The following is a 15,854-nucleotide window of genomic DNA, read 5'->3' as shown; positions in this document are numbered from 1 at the left end:
CTGTGTGTGTGTGTGTGTGTGTGTGTGTGTGTGTGTGTGTGTGTGTGTGTGTGTGTGTGTGTGTGTGTGTGTGTGTGTGTGTGCGCGCATGCCGTGCCAAGGAAAGACAATTAATCCTGTTAAACGTCTTGTTCCCATCCTCACTGGTGTGCATGTCTCAAAGCCATTGGAGGTTATTACCTAAACTTTCCCTCCACTGACACAAAACAGCTTTTGTTAACAAGGAGCTTCTCTCTTCTGATCTGAGTGTGGAATGTGGTCGTCACTGCACCTGTTTTTCAGCTTTAGAGAGACATGCAGTGGTTCTCAACTGGAACAGTCTTGGGACCCACCATTTTCCACTCTCATTCGGTCGCGACCCAATTTTTTTAGCGTTCAAGTCAATTCAATGCAATTCTCAAAATGTAACCAAGACTCAAATGACTGGTTGCACACTATCTATCTCGCATAAACATTCAGATTGTGTCTATGACAACAGATGACATGGAGTTCACTAGCCTATCAAAATAAAAGTTGTAAATTGTTGCAGGAAAAGTTGGAATTTTTTTTTTTAGAGTTACGATTTTTTTTTTCAACCAAGGCTCCGCGACCCACCCATGACCCCTCTGCGACCCACTTTTGGGTCGCGACCCACCAGTTGAGAAACACTGAATTAGAGGCATCTCTGTTCTTACTCAGGGTCTCAGAGGGTCAGCTGCTGCTCCTCCTGATGTTGAGCTCTCTTCTCTTTCCATGATGATCGATGGCCACCAGGCCCCAGGGACAGAACCTTGGACACTCGCATTCTAGAACTTCCAAAGGAGAGAATTCTAGAACATTCTAGAACCTCCAAGGGACAGAACCTTGGCCACTTGCATTCTGGAACCTCCAAGGGAGAGAACCTTGGCCACTCGCATTCTAGAACCTCCAGGGAGAGAACCTTGGACACTTGCATTCTAGAACCTCCAGGGAGAGAACCTTGGACAACCAGATGCTAGAGCCTCCAGAACACAGTACCTTTAAGAGATTCCACAAATAATCTAGTTATGTTATTTGTAACACCATGTCTGAGTTTATGATTCAAAGTTAAAAATGTGGACAGTTGTGTGGTATGTACTGTATGTGGATTTTTTTATTATTATTATTGAACACAATAACAAAAGCGACTCCAGAATTGACTTGATATTAGGCATACCAGTAATGATTTCCCCACACACCTTGTAGCCATGGTACAGTAAAACATCCTACTGTTGTGTCTGTCAACAGACCTGTAAACAGGAGGACACTCTAAACGTGTTGCTAGTAACAACCTGTCTTGAGGTGCCCCTGTTTACCAGGAGAGGCCTCTTGTTTGTTTGAAGTCTTGCGGTGCGGACATGAGAAAGAGACAGAAGGGGAATTCGGCAACGGTGACGCAATGTGTGTGTGTGAGAGTGTGTTAAAAGCAAAGTGAGTATCCACTGCAGAGTTTCCCATGTAATTAACCTTTTTTGCATTAGTCTTATTTTAGGAAACAGTCAAAAGTATTTTGTGCTGGTGAACATACTGCTATGGAGGGCCAGACCAGGTCAAAATCATCACCAGTCCATCGGTCAACGCCCTGTAAGGCCTGTTGCCAATCCAATGCCCTGTAAGCCCTATTGCCAACCCAATGCCCTGCAAGGGAGGCCTTTCTTTTCAATGGTGAACCTAGCCCTGATGAAGACCTGGTGAGGTCGAAACATGTCGGCTTTTTAATGTAACCCCAGCCCAGTACCATTAAAGACTTTTTAATCTAACTTCCCGTTTGGACACCTTTGTTTTGGAGTGCCTGGATGAACTCTTCTCTCTACATGAACTGATCCCCGATATCCAAGAGCACGCAACAAACTCCAGTGAACACACTGAAGAATGCTTGAGCTTCCAGCCACCCGTGTGCCCTGTAAGCCCTATTTCTAAGCCAATGCCCTGTAAGCCCTATTGCCAATCCAATGTCCTGTAAGGCCTATTGCCAATCCAATGCCCTGTAAGGCCTATTGCCAATCCAATGCCCTGTAAACCCTATTGCCAATCCAATGCCCTGTAAGCCATATTGCCAATCCAATGCCCTGTAAGCCCTATTGCCAATCCAATGCCCTGTAAGGCCTATTGCCAATCCAATGTCCTGTAAACCCTATTGCCAATCCAATGCCCTGTAAGGCCTATTGCCAGTCCAGCCAGGTCTACAGGATATGAAGGCTGAGCTCCGGATGATGTTTAGGAGCCGGAGGAGCCGGACTGCTAGCCTGGTCCTGACCATCCCATAATACTACCATTTCATTTCGTATTTATGGTCTGGCATTTGTTTGCTCTGAAGCGATTGTAGGAAGCAGGAAGTTTGCACTCAGTTATGGTTTGAAATTATTGGACACCTCTCACCCAATCGCTGGCAGTTACTCAACAACAACATAGCGCAGACCAATGGCTCTGGCGCAGATGTGTACGTCATTGTCACGAGCGTCCTCCCCCTTTCGCCCCCACGTGGGGGGCGTATTCGATTATTGGCTGTTTTCTGGGGGGGCGTTGCGATCAAAATTCTACTGCTCCAGGCACTCCACAGAGAAGCACGGCCAGACTACAGTAGTGGAGCCAATCCTTTGGCGGAAGTACGTAGGATGGCTCGCGAGGCTACCGGACTGCCCCCATGCATCACGTCTCCCAAATACCTGGAATAACGCCAATGCTTGGCACCACTGCTCTGTTTATCTCAACTATGATAACAGGCCTTGGTTTTGTTTGTCTCAAAGCTGAGGTAGTCATTTACACATTCTTCACCTGGGCAGGAGCCTACATTCCGTCTACATTCCTGGTCACAGCAAGCCAGGACTGGACAGGGCATCTGGCATACAGGGCATTTTCCCCAGTGGGCCAACAGTCCCCCAGGGACTGATACTGTTGTTTTGGTTGTTTGTTTGATTGATTTTTCTTAGGGACTGGCAGACAGTTTAGATGGGGCGGGCCGCCCATTGGTCCAACTGAAACATAGACAGTGGACTCAGTAAAGCCGGAGTGCGTTTCTCAACAACGTCATTGCTAACCAAGTTAGCAACTTACTTGGTCGCAGTGCAAATTCCCATTGGGAACCAAGTAAGTTGCTAACTGGTTAGCAACAATGCTTTCGAGAAACTGGTCCAGGTTATAGAACTAAAATGGCCTGTACATGCGAGGGCCAGTTTAATCCACACATACCTGGGTGTTTTTGGTCTCAGACCAGCCCTGCAGACAGCTCACGATACAACATGTCATTAGTGTGTATATACCAGATCACTATACAACATGTCATTAGTGTGTGTGTACCTCCAGTGTCATTAGTGTATGTATACCAGATCACTATACAACATGTCATTAGTGTATGTATACCTCCAGTGTCATTAGTGTGTATATACCAGATCACTATACAACATGTCATTAGTGTGTGTGTACCTCCAGTGTCATTAGTGTATGTATACCAGATCACTATACAACATGTCATTAGTGTATGTATACCTCCAGTGTCATTAGTGTATGTATACCAGATCACTATACAGCATGTCATTAGTGTAGGTATACATCCAGTGTCATTAGTGTATGTATATACCAGATCACTATACAACATGTCATTAGTGTGTGTATACCTCCAGTGTCATTAGTGTATGTATATACCAGATCACTATACAACATGTCATTAGTGTGTGTATACCTCCAGTGTCATTAGTGTATGTATATACCAGATCACTATACAACATGTCATTAGTGTGTGTATACATCCAGTGTCATTAGTGTATGTATACCAGATCACTATACAGCATGTCATTAGTGTGTGTGTACCTCCAGTGTCATTAGTGTATGTATATACCAGATCACTATACAGCATGTCATTAGTGTGTGTGTACCTCCAGTGTCATTAGTGTATGTATATACCAGATCACTATACAACATGTCATTAGTGTGTGTGTACATCCAGTGTCATTAGTGTATGTATACCTCCAGTGTCATTAGTGTATGTATACCTCCAGTGTCATTAGTGTATGTAGTGTAGTGTAGTGTAGTGTAGTGCAGTGTAGTCATTAGTGTATGTATACCTCCAGTGTCATTAAGGGCCAGATCACCATCCAAGTGTTATGAAACCACTGAGATTTGTTTTCTTTTTTCTTTTTCTCACCCCCTGACATCCGGATATGACATTTATCACAGATCCACTGAGGGGTCCATAAACCTTTGGCACAATGCAGACCTGTCTTGTAGCCATGCGGACGGTATGGGAGTGAGCAGGCAGACCTGTCTTGTAGCCATGCGGACGGTATGGGAGTGAGCAGGCCATATGGGAGTGGAGGTATGCAGGTATAGTCTGTATTGTTCCTTACACTTACTATTAGTAATGACTCAGGACACAACTGTCAAGATGTATATCTCAGTACGTTTAATACTCAACTGATTCATGTGTCATCGATCCACATTATATATGGCTACCCCAGCCCCCTGCTGGTTATAACATGCCATTACATCTCCCCCTTTCAGTAGGCAGTTTAACTGTTTTAAGGCAGAACATTACCATAACAACATTCTTTAAACAGTATGGCTATTTTCTTATTTTCATTTACCATATAACCTTAAGGATTCATTTTTATTCATTTCAAACTCCTAAATAAAATCTTAAAGCTCAGCATTAACCTCATAAGCTGATAAAGACACATTTTACCATAGCCATCTTGTATAACTGCATTGACTATTCTGAATACTTTATGTCTACTAAATCTGAACATTGCAATTCAAACAAAACAAAAACGTTTTTATTTCACAGGTCAGGTATGGTATATTCCCCTTTTTCCTTTTTTTTCTTTTTTCTTTTTTGTCCAATGTTCAAAGGTCAAGTCTTTCGGGCGGCCTGGATGGTCGGCCCGACCTAGTTGTAACAGCCTCACCTGGTTCTGGAGGTACTGGTACTTCCCTGAGGTGAGAGCGGTTGCGTCGCAGTTGTCCTCCTTCTGCTGTCTCCACCTCGTAGGAGCGCGGTGTGTGAGCCGGCCCCACGACGGTCGCTCTGGTGTTTGTCGGTCTGACCCACACCTGCTGTCCCGGCTGAAGAGGTGGCAGGGTTTGAGTGCGATGTCTCCTGTTGTATGTCTGTTGTTGTTGCAGCTTCAACGCAGCGTCCTTCGTCCTGAAGGTTTGTAGATCTGGCCACTCTGGTTGTAGCTGTGCTGGAGACACTGGAACCGGTGTTTTGATCCTCCTGCCCATCAGCAGCTGAGATGGGGAGAATCCATGGGCCAGTGGAGTGGCCCTGTAGGCCAGCAGCGCCTTGTGAAAGTCTCCCTCTTTCTGCAAGAGAGACTTGACCGTTCTCACGGCCCGTTCTGCCTCCCCGTTGCTACGAGGAAAGCGGGGACTGCTTGTCACATGGGTGAAATCATAGTCCTGTGCAAACTGGGAGAATTCCATGCACGAAAATTGTGGGCCGTTATCTGTGACCAAGACGTCCGGACAGCCGTGTCTACCAAACACAGCTTTGAATCTGGCTATTGTCTGTTTTGCTGAGGTGCTGGGCAGTGTGCAAACTTCGATATAGCGAGAGAAGTAGTCAATCATGACTAAATAGTTCCCATTCTGCCATTGGAAAAGATCTGCTGCGACCCTCTGCCAGGGTCTGCTCGGGAGCTCAGTAGTCAGGAGGGGCTCAACAGCTGTCTGAGCTTCACGCACACATATTTCACACTTTTCCACCATCTGCTTCACAGCGGACGTGATGCCAGGCCACCAGACTGACTCTCTGGCCCTAGCTAGACATTTGTTGATGCCTTGATGTCCCTGGTGCAGTCTCTGGAGTATTTCAGCTCTCATGTGTTCTGGAATGATCAGTCTCTCACCTTTCATGAGCAGTCCTCCCCCTACATGCAGACATGACCTGTCCTGCCAGAAGGGTTGCAGTAGTTTGTGCACGTCGCGTCTGTGTTCAGGCCAGCCGTTTGCAAAGTAACGGCTGAGGCGTTTGCAGGCGTCATCCGAGCGTTGGGCACTTTTTATCTGTTCCAGCTTTGTAGGTGTGGCTGGGAGGCTTTCCACCACGCTGTTCAGGTAAGCTTGGCATTCTTTTTCCTGGTTGTGCTCAGCCTCGGTACCTGTGGTTGGAAGAGGCGCCCTCGACAGCGCGTCAGCAGTTATTAGGTTTTTACCTGGGACATGGATAATGTTGAAATTGAATCTGAGCAGCCTGAGTCTGAACCTGATGATCCTTGGCGGCAGGTCATCCAGTGCTCTGGACTTCAGGAGTGAGAGGAGTGGCTTGTGGTCAGTTCTAATGGTAAAGTCCAGACCACTTATGTACCCTCGCAGGCGCTCGCATGCCCAGGTCAACGCTAAAGCCTCTTTTTCTATTTGGGCATATCTTGATTCAGCTTTCGTGAGGCTTCGTGAAATGAAAACGACAGGTCTCCACTCACCGTCTGGCTGTTTTTGTGTCAAGACCCCCCCTAGCCCATATGAGGAGGCATCTGCAGACACAATGGTTTCATGGTTTGGACTGTACTGGGCTAACACAGTCTCTGACCCCAGTTCTTTTTTTGTCTCTCTGAACGCTTTCTGCTGGGGTGGCCCCCATGTCCAGCTGTTCTCTGTCTTCAGCAGGTCACGGATGGGCTTTGTGAGGTCAGGCAGGCGTGGTGAAAATTTGCCAACGAAATTCACCATGCCCATAAAGCGGCGAACATCCGCCACATCCCTCGGCTCAGGCATTTCGAGGATCGCCTTGATTTTGTCCGGGTCTGCTCTGATGCCCTGGGCATTGATGACATGACCCAGGAACCGGATCTCAGTCAGACCGAACTGGCATTTTTCATTGAGGGTGAGCCCAGCCTCTCTGAATTTCTGCAGCACTGTGTGTAGCCTGCTGTCGTGCTGTGCCCTGTCCTGTCCTGTGATGAGAACATCGTCTGCGTGGCAGAGGACTCCATCTATGCCGTCGATGAGCTGGGAGATCCTCTTTTGAAAATGTTCAGGGGCAGACGATATACCAAAGGGCAGCCTTTTGAAGTAGTAGCGGCCCTCTGGCGTAATGAATGTTGTCAGCAGCATCGACTCCCTGTGTAGTGGCACCTGCCAGAAGCCTGATGTCGCGTCCAACTTTGTGAAGAATCTGGCCCCTTCCAGTTTGGCCAGCGTTTCGTCCACCGCAGGTAGGATGTGTCTCTCTCTGATGACATTTTCATTCAGGTGAGTCAGGTCAACGCATATGCGTATTTTTCCTGTGGGCTTCACGATCGGCACCATGCCCGCGCACCACTCTGTGGGTTCTTCCACGCGGGCTATGACCCCCAACTTTTCCATCCTGTTTAGCTCCTCTTTCACCTTGGCGCGGAGAGGAATGGCCACTCTCCGTGGTGCTGAGAGAGCGTAGGGCAGGGCGTCTCCTTTAAGCTTGATTTTGTATTCACCTTGGAGCTGGCCTAGCCCTTGGAAGACCTCTGGATATGTTGAGCGGAAGGATGCCTCTGTGTCGTCTACGCTGTTCAGCTGAGGGATCATGTGCAGTCTCCGGATGGCAGGAAGACCCAGTAGAGATGTGGTGAGGTCTTTCACGATGTAGACCTCCTCCTCGATCTTTCTGTCGCCCCTCTGGATGACTGCAGTCACTTGCCCCATGACATTCAGAGGCTGGCCTGAAGGCCCCAGGAGAGGCCTGCGTGCTGCTGTGCAGGCGCCATGTTTGTGTTCATCATATTCTGTTTCCGGAATGGCAGTCACAGAAGCACCAGTGTCCACTTTAAAACATACAGGCCCTCCATTTACAGCAAGTGTCTCAGTCCATGTGGATGACTGTGAGTGGTTCACAGCCCCCAGGTAAGCAACTGAATTGTCCTCATCTATGCAGTCTACTTTTTGTGCACCTCTGCACACAGCAGCATAGTGTCCTTTCTTAGAACATTTTCTGCACTCGACGTCCTTTGCTGGGCACTCCTTCCAGGAGTGTTTTGGAAATTTGCCGCATTTCCCACACGGTTTCGGCTTGGCTGTATGCTGCGGGTGAGGCGGGGTGAATCCCTGCGCAGCCTTTTTCCCGCTCAGCTTTCGCCTGGATATCGCATCCACTTGCCCCGTTGCCTCGGTTGACCGTATAACTGCCTGTTGCTTTTTCACCTCTTCGTGCTGCTTAACTTGCGTTACTGCTGTCTTTAAGTCCAACTTTTCATTTAGTTGCATTCTTTCTGACAATTTTGCATCGCGTATGCCCACAACAATCCTATCTCGGATCAGTTCCTCGCGCAGCACACCGAATTTACAATGCTCGGCAAGTTTATGCACTGCTGTGATAAAGCTCTCTGCAGATTCGCCTACTTCTTGGCATCTCTTATTGAATTTGGCTCGTTCATAAATTACGTTGGTGTTGCCAACAAAGTGTTCATCAAAAGCCTTTTTTACTTCATCGTAATTGCCCACTTTAGCTGCCGCTAGACCAAACGAATCCAAAATGTCCTCGGCTTTGTCGCCCATTGTATAAATCAGAGAATTCACCTGGAAAGCGCTGTCTTTGTCTTTCAGTCCCGATGCGACTCTGAAACGTTCGAAGCGTTTGATCCAGGCTGGCCACGAACTTGGCTCGTAGTCAAAAGCTCCGGGCGGCGTGATAGTGAAGATGTGGTCCATGCTACCTGGCGTTGTTAGCTGGTCGCTAGCTTCTTAGCTTTCGCCGACTTCGCTCCCTTTTTCACCGTTGCACGACACACACTCTCCTATATCCACCGCAAACTGCATAGTTGTCACAGTTCTTCCGCAACGACTCTTCCTGTCGTGGGTTGTCGAATTCTGACACCATGTATTGTTCCTTACACTTACTATTAGTAATGACTCAGGACACAACTGTCAAGATGTATATCTCAGTACGTTTAATACTCAACTGATTCATGTGTCATCGATCCACATTATATATGGCTACCCCAGCCCCCTGCTGGTTATAACATGCCATTACATAGTCTACTGAAATATTTTATGGGCAGTCATGGGTGAGCGGTTAGGGCGTCAGACTTGCATCCCAGAGGTTGCCGGTTCGACTCCCAGGTTGGTGGGGGGAGTAATCAACCAGTGCTCTCCCCCATCCTCCTCCATGACTGAGGTACCCTGAGCATGGTACCGTCCCACCGCACTGCTCCCCATGGGGCGCCACTGAGGGCTGCCCCCTTGCACGGGTGAGGCATAAATGCAATTTCGTTGTGTGCAGTGTGCACTTGTGTGCTGTGGAGTGCTGTGTCACAATGACAATGGGAGTTGGAGTTTCCCAATGGGCTTTCACTTCTTTCACTAACATCAGGTTCATATTGAATGATGCTGAAAACATTGTAGTTCTTCGTTCCAAATTCCTGGTCCAGTTTACAACCCCCCCCCCCCCCCCCCCCGAAGCTCCTTCTCCAGGTTTAGCGTGCCACAGTCTCCTGAGATGGGGGGGGATCAGGGTTGTAAATTAAAACTTATAAACAACCGTGTTGACCAGATGTCTTTGATTCCCTTATTCCACCCTTACTTTAGCCTTGAAAAGTTTCTTCCTCTGTAGTTTACATTAAAGTCAAATGTTTAAGTGCACTTTATTTAGCAACATACAGATACAGTGTTATGAGTAAGTTTGAGCCTTCTTTGGGGTACCCTTAATACATACACATGCCTCTTTTGTTTACATAAATCCACACAAAAAAAATTATGTTACTGCGGTTCAAGTCATATGTTGAAATCAAGTTGCTACTTCAAAAACTCTACCAGTGACAAACCGATGTAATGATTTTCCAAAAGGGTGCCCACACTTACTCATACCACTGTATCTAGGCCTACTTCCTGGAATTCCACATACTGCCAACATAAAGAAAGTGAATGCCCATTGGTCAAGCCGTCAAATATTCTTCTGTGTGTACATTATCTGTGATTAATCACAGCTGGGGGTAAAGGGGAAAACAAAGTCCAATGCATAACAACAGCATGTTTGTTGAAGAGCGTATAAGTCAGTTAGCAGCAGACAGGCACTAGCAGAACCCTCCTTCATCCCTCATCTCCCCCTTCTCCCCCCCAACGGACACACAGCAGTGAAGAGGGGGATGAGAGAGGAGACAGATGAATAGAGCAGCAGCACCTAAAGCAGGAAAGATCAACAGGATGGTACTATAACAAGAGCTTCGCTAAAGATACTTCTGAAAGCGACATAGTCCACATGAGCAAACAGTCAGTGTGTGGAAGGCAGTGTGTGTAAATGAATAGCCAGATACCCCCGGCTCATCCATCACCTTCCCTGACGTGCCAAGAACCTCTCGGATACTAAACACTTCTTAATGACCTTCACGCCAGGTGGGAAAGGTCGCCGCTAATGTCATTTCCAGGTTCCTCCAAGTTGACAAGTCACTTCCACTGACTTCTATGTAGATTTGCAACTATTTAAAATGGCTTTGTGAAGATGTAGCCTAATGACAGTGACAGTAGACAGTGAAAAAAAATCCTGAGCCTGAACTTAACGACAAGATACTGCTCTAACGACGACAAGATACTGCATAGTGACGTAACGTAGGCCTATTTTGATACATTATTCAAACATTTAATAGCCTGTGTCTGACCATTATTCAAGCCTGATAGTAGAAGAAAACCCTGAACCTGTAACACTTTCTGAGATAAGAATAACCTAATGGCTAATTATTATCAATGTTTTTATTTTTGCAAACTCTGTCAAGCCTGAAGTCAGGCATGGAGCCTGGATACCATCAGCCCTGTTGATACCGACACTGGCAACTCCAGTTTGAGATCTTGCAGCTTTTTTCCAACTTGGTGTCCCAGTGCAGCCCTCCTCTTTTGTTTATCTTCACGTTTTTATGACATTATCCATCCTGGCACTTATGACAGAACAGGTAAACAACACAAACAAACACGCATCCTCAGTTGGTATGAGTATAACAGATTTAATTGTAAAAAAGATAGACAGTAAAGTCACGTCCACAAAAAGTAACATGATGTTTTCATTGACAGTTCTACTTGTAAAGTGTAATGCAGTGTATTACGGATCCTGACCATTAAAAAATAATAATAATAAATAACAGGTGGTCAATCATCACTAGTCTTTGTCTTCTTTGTCTCTGGTGCACCGTTCAGTTGGCAGAAGTGCTCCGACATCGCTGCTAGAGCGCGATACCGATGAGAAATGGTGTTTTTCACTTCTTTAGGAAGCTCAGCATATCTAATAAGAGAAAATATCATCATATAAATAATTAGGAAGCTCAGCATATCTAATAAGAGAAAATATCATCACATATATAATAATATAGTTACATAAGGATAGTGGCCATGTATGTAAATTAATAGCCTGATTATCATCGACTTTCAAATCTCTTCGAGACTTGGTCTGACCAAGAACATACCAATTAACATTTCCCAAATGGCCTCCCTTGGTTTGCTAATGATTGTTTGCTTCCCAACAAAGTGGGAGGAGTTCCCGTATTTGAGGGAACTCAGAAAGTACTTGCATTGCTCTTGACCTGACAGGTAGCAGCGCTGAAGCTGTTGCGTCACTAGGAGGGCACGACCTGGCTAGTAAACTACAATACAATGCATTACATTGCATAACATGTACAAACACTGTTACATATGCACTAAAGTCAAAGTCAAAGTAAACTTTAATGTCCCAAAAAGGGAAATTCAAGTGGTCAGGGTGCTATACAAAGACAGGACTTAAGAACAGAATAAAAACATAAAATGACAGATAAATAAATACAACCCCCTCCCCCATGCCTCTCTGACTCCTCCAAAACAGCTGATTGCTACAATACATACATCTCTCTCTCTCTCTCACACACACACACACACACACACACACACACACACACACACACACACACACACACACACACACACACACACACACACACACACACACACACACACACACACACACACAGAGTGTCAAGTCCCTTGCTGGGAACTGTGTCTTTCATTAAAAATTCTGATTGCAGAGGGAACAAATGACTTGCTGAAACTGGCTGTTCTTATTTTCCTCTGCAGCAGTCTCCTGTTACTGCCTTGGCTAAACTGAAATTTGCTGCTAAATGTGTTATCAGGCAAAAACTCAAAATGTTGAAGCCCAACTCCAATGATGACAGTAGAGGTGTATCTGTACTACAATGATGACAGTAGAGGTGTATCTGTACTCCAATGATAGATTTTAGATTAAACTTATTTATTGTAATTATTCATATTTCAGGTGAAAAATATATACTTTTAATATTATATATATATTTTATATATAGATAGTTGCCATGTATGAAAATGTACAACACTGTTACACATGCACTAAATGTGTTATCAGGCAAAAACTCAAAATGTTGAAGCCCAACTCCAATGATAACAGTAGAGGTGTATCTGTACTACATTGATAACAGTAGAGGTGTATCTGTACTCCATTGATAACAGTAGAGGTGTATCTGTACTACAATGATGACAGTAGAGGTGTATCTGTACTCCATTGATAATAGTAGAGGTGTATCTGTACCAGGGCTTGACACTAACTTTTTCACTTACCTGCCATGTGGCTAGTGGTTTTCCTGAGTCACTAGCCATCCAGCTATTCTACTAGCCACAAATTTGATATTGTTTTATTTCTTTATCATTACGCTGTTCATCTAACCTCAGACTGCACATAGCTTTCTACATGGAAATAAATCAAACAAGTAGAAACTGTGTAACAGCTTTTTCTTGAACTTAGATAGAAACAATTGATACACAAGGCGTACAACGCAGAATAAATGCTATTCTGATATGTCATACCATTGAATAAGGTACCTGCCACATTGGCTAGTGGCACTGTAATTGTTACCAGCCACAGCCAAGTTTTACCAGCATTTGGCCGGTTGGCAGGTGCCAGTGTCAAGCCCTGATCTGTACTACAATAATAACAGTAGAGGTGTATCTGTACTCCATTGATGACAGTAGAGGTGTATCTGTACTACAATAATAACAGTAGAGGTGTATCTGTACTCCATTGATGACAGTAGAGGTGTATCTGTACTACAATAATAACAGTAGAGGTGTATCTGTACTACATTGATGACAATAGAGGTGTATCTGTTGGCTCTTCACAAATAATAATGAGCAGAGCCAAATACAGATCATCCTTCAAGTCTGTGATTATGTAAGATGGTAAACATATTTAAGAAAGATAAGCTACTTTAGTAGCATAAGTGAGGGGGTATCTGTGTCGAATGCATGTGTTGAAGTTGTGAAACATTAGTAAGACCAATGATGCAAATCAGAATTGAGAAAACACTGCCACCTAGTGGCGATATTGTGTCGTGTTCTATGACAGCACATTTTTACATACGTTTTGTCGAAGCCGTCCGGTTGGAAGCAGGGGTCCCACCCGAAATCACGAGGGCCTCTGGGCTCCACTATCTTCCCCTGTGAATATACAACCTGACTAGTTAATCACAGCAACATCATGTAGGATATATACAGTATATTTACCAACAGTCAAATGAAAGGCTACGAGGGTCATGGTAGGGTAATTCAAAACAGAAAAATGATAAAACTCCTGCACGGTGACCATTTTGCGTTAACTTCATTCAAAATGTTCCAATCTTAGACCTTCATACAGAACTTTTGTGAATTAAATTAAATTGAAAAAGTCAGTGTGCAGGAGTTTTATAGTTTTTTCTCTCTCATGAGCATCCAAGGGGTCATCTCCAACACACCTGCAGCTGCACAAAACCCCAACACAACACATACCTCTGTCTTCCCCCCGGATAAAAACATCATAATAAATAATAATAAAGTCCAGCGTGATTCCCATACCTCTGTTTTCCCCCTGAATAGCAATAATATAACAATAATCTAATAATCCCCAATTGAGGGTGATTCCCATACCTCTGTTTTCCCCCTGAATAATATTAATATAACAATAATCTAATAATCCCCATCTGAGGGTGATTCCCATACCTCTGTTTTCCCCCTGAATAGCAGCACAGGCTGGTCTTTGCCGGCACAGTAAGCGAAGGTGCAGAGCGCCCATGCGGACTTGTCCTCGAACCCGGCCAGCATCTTATGGAGCCCTGTTAAGGGGAGGAGGACAGCAGAACACACAGGACTCAGGAGAGCAGTGACGCTTAATGTAATAATAACAACATAGATTTTATATTCATTGCTTTTGTGTTGTATTTCATTATTATTCACTGCCTTTTATGGTTGTCTGTGAATCACTTTGGTGCAGCCCAGGTCTTTGTAAATACATTTGACATTGAATTGAGTAAATGTTATTTTGCTACTTTGTTATTTTACTATATCCCATCAGTGTGGAGTTTAAATGAAGACATTCCTCACCTTCAGGCTTCAGCTTATCCAGGAACCATTTACTAGAAAAGAAAAGGAAACAACAACAGATACATGCATGACATGAGGAAAAGAGGCCCATGGATAACGGTGATGACGTTTTACGTGTATGGGTATAATTTTAAATGTGGATGGTGGGGACATGATACCACTTTTGAGCTGAATCTAGCTCGTCCCCACCACTTTTTCCACAAATAAACACAAAATAAGCGTACCAGGACAATTTGCCATATTAACGTCTGCCACTTTCCAAGTCAAAGCTACACCTTTGCTTACACCTCATGTCAAAACTTACATGTATGGACCAGGCAGTCCACCCAGGGCTCTGAAACACAGACAGGTGTCTTCTACGATCACTGGCCCTTCAACCTGTTGAATGCAAAGTAAAACATGAAAAATGAATCGTTTAAAGTCAATATCTCAGGTTCATTTTTATTCAAAATAATGGAATTCCTGTGATAGTTCTACCACTTCAACAATTATCTATCGTTTTTGGAGGGACTTATATGTGTGGATCATTTATTGAATACAGTGTGTACACATTGATCCAAAGTAGTGGTTAACCTGCGATATACACTTTAAGATGCTGGCTCAATACAAACTAATTCATGTCAACATAGAAATATGCAGGTGAGCCTCTTACCTCCTTAGCAGCTTCTTTACATTTCTGAATGGAGATGTCATCTGGCTCCCCCTGGTATTCTGGCACTGCAGACGACATTCATGTTAACCCTCTGAGGTCTAAGGCTTTTCAGAGGCTTTTAGGCTGCTTGCACCACCGTAACATTTTCAAGTATTTTCATTTCATATATATACATTTGGGACCTGGAAGGTCTGAGGTTTCCAATGGTGTGACTTATATGTTTCAATGACAAAAACTCACAGGGTTACAGATTTGTTTTTGGAGACACATTGCCCTCTGAAGGGCACTCGGACCTCAGAGGGTTAACATCATTCATTTCAAGACGAGACAGTGGATTATTCCAAGTGGTGTACTACACGTTGCATCTCAACAGAGTTAACAATGCAGACTCTTACAGTCAAGCTTCTTGGAGATCAGCTTATAAGGAAACTTGTCTCCCAGAATCTGGACAACCTTTTCAAACAGAAAGACATTAAATTAGTTGACAGCAAGGCACTTGTCTAAACCACCAAGCCACACACTATCAGTCAAACATTTCTTTATGTATATGATGTTATCACTGACGTGTTTGTGAAATAAGCAGACACATAGGCAATACACATGTCTGTGTGCAGAGATTAGTTGTGTACTGTGATTGAGTCCAATTCATGATCCCCTGATTATGTACAGGCAAAGGCGTCAAGCTGTATACAATCGGATTGTATTGCATGCGCGTAGAAGAAGTTATGTGTACCTCTTCTAGTTTTTTGGCATTTCCAGTCACAAAAACCACTGATCTTCCAGACGGTACCGCCATGCTTCCAGTCCAAGTTGGATAAAAAATATCCGGAAGAAAATTACATCCGGTTCCATGATATACCCGATTGACCAATCAGAACGCATTGTTTATGTACGGCCG

General features: G+C 44.6%; 1 protein-coding gene across 1 annotated transcript; it reads right to left on the bottom strand.

The window, feature by feature from the left end:
• Window positions 1-10,882: 10,882 nt before the first annotated feature.
• Window positions 10,883-15,812, bottom strand: itpa (inosine triphosphatase (nucleoside triphosphate pyrophosphatase)). Its single transcript, XM_063200447.1, has 8 exons — window positions 15,690-15,812; window positions 15,352-15,409; window positions 14,957-15,021; window positions 14,609-14,682; window positions 14,305-14,336; window positions 13,924-14,036; window positions 13,310-13,386; window positions 10,883-11,173 (listed from the first exon to the last, which is right to left on the bottom strand). Exons 1-8 carry the CDS (start codon window positions 15,750-15,752, stop codon window positions 11,041-11,043), a joined length of 615 nt encoding a protein of 204 aa, XP_063056517.1. The 5' UTR covers window positions 15,753-15,812; the 3' UTR covers window positions 10,883-11,040.
• Between the last annotated feature and the right edge of the window lie 42 nt (window positions 15,813-15,854).

Source organism: Engraulis encrasicolus, chromosome 6 (genome assembly GCF_034702125.1).
Source record: "Engraulis encrasicolus isolate BLACKSEA-1 chromosome 6, IST_EnEncr_1.0, whole genome shotgun sequence".
Classification (NCBI taxonomy): domain Eukaryota; kingdom Metazoa; phylum Chordata; class Actinopteri; order Clupeiformes; family Engraulidae; genus Engraulis; species Engraulis encrasicolus.
Note: the sequence above shows the minus strand (reverse complement) of the source record. Positions and strands in the feature narration are given on the sequence as shown.

Coding starts and splice junctions, on each gene's coding strand:
- itpa (XM_063200447.1), bottom strand. CDS start 15,752: ATGGCGGTACCGTCTGGAAGATCAGTGGTTTTTGTGACTGGAAATGCC. Junction 14,037..14,304: donor GGATAAGCTGAAGCCTGAAG/GTGAGGAATGTC, acceptor TCCCCTTAACAG/GGCTCCATAAGATGCTGGCC. Junction 13,387..13,923: donor TATTCAGGGGGAAAACAGAG/GTATGGGAATCA, acceptor GTATATTCACAG/GGGAAGATAGTGGAGCCCAG.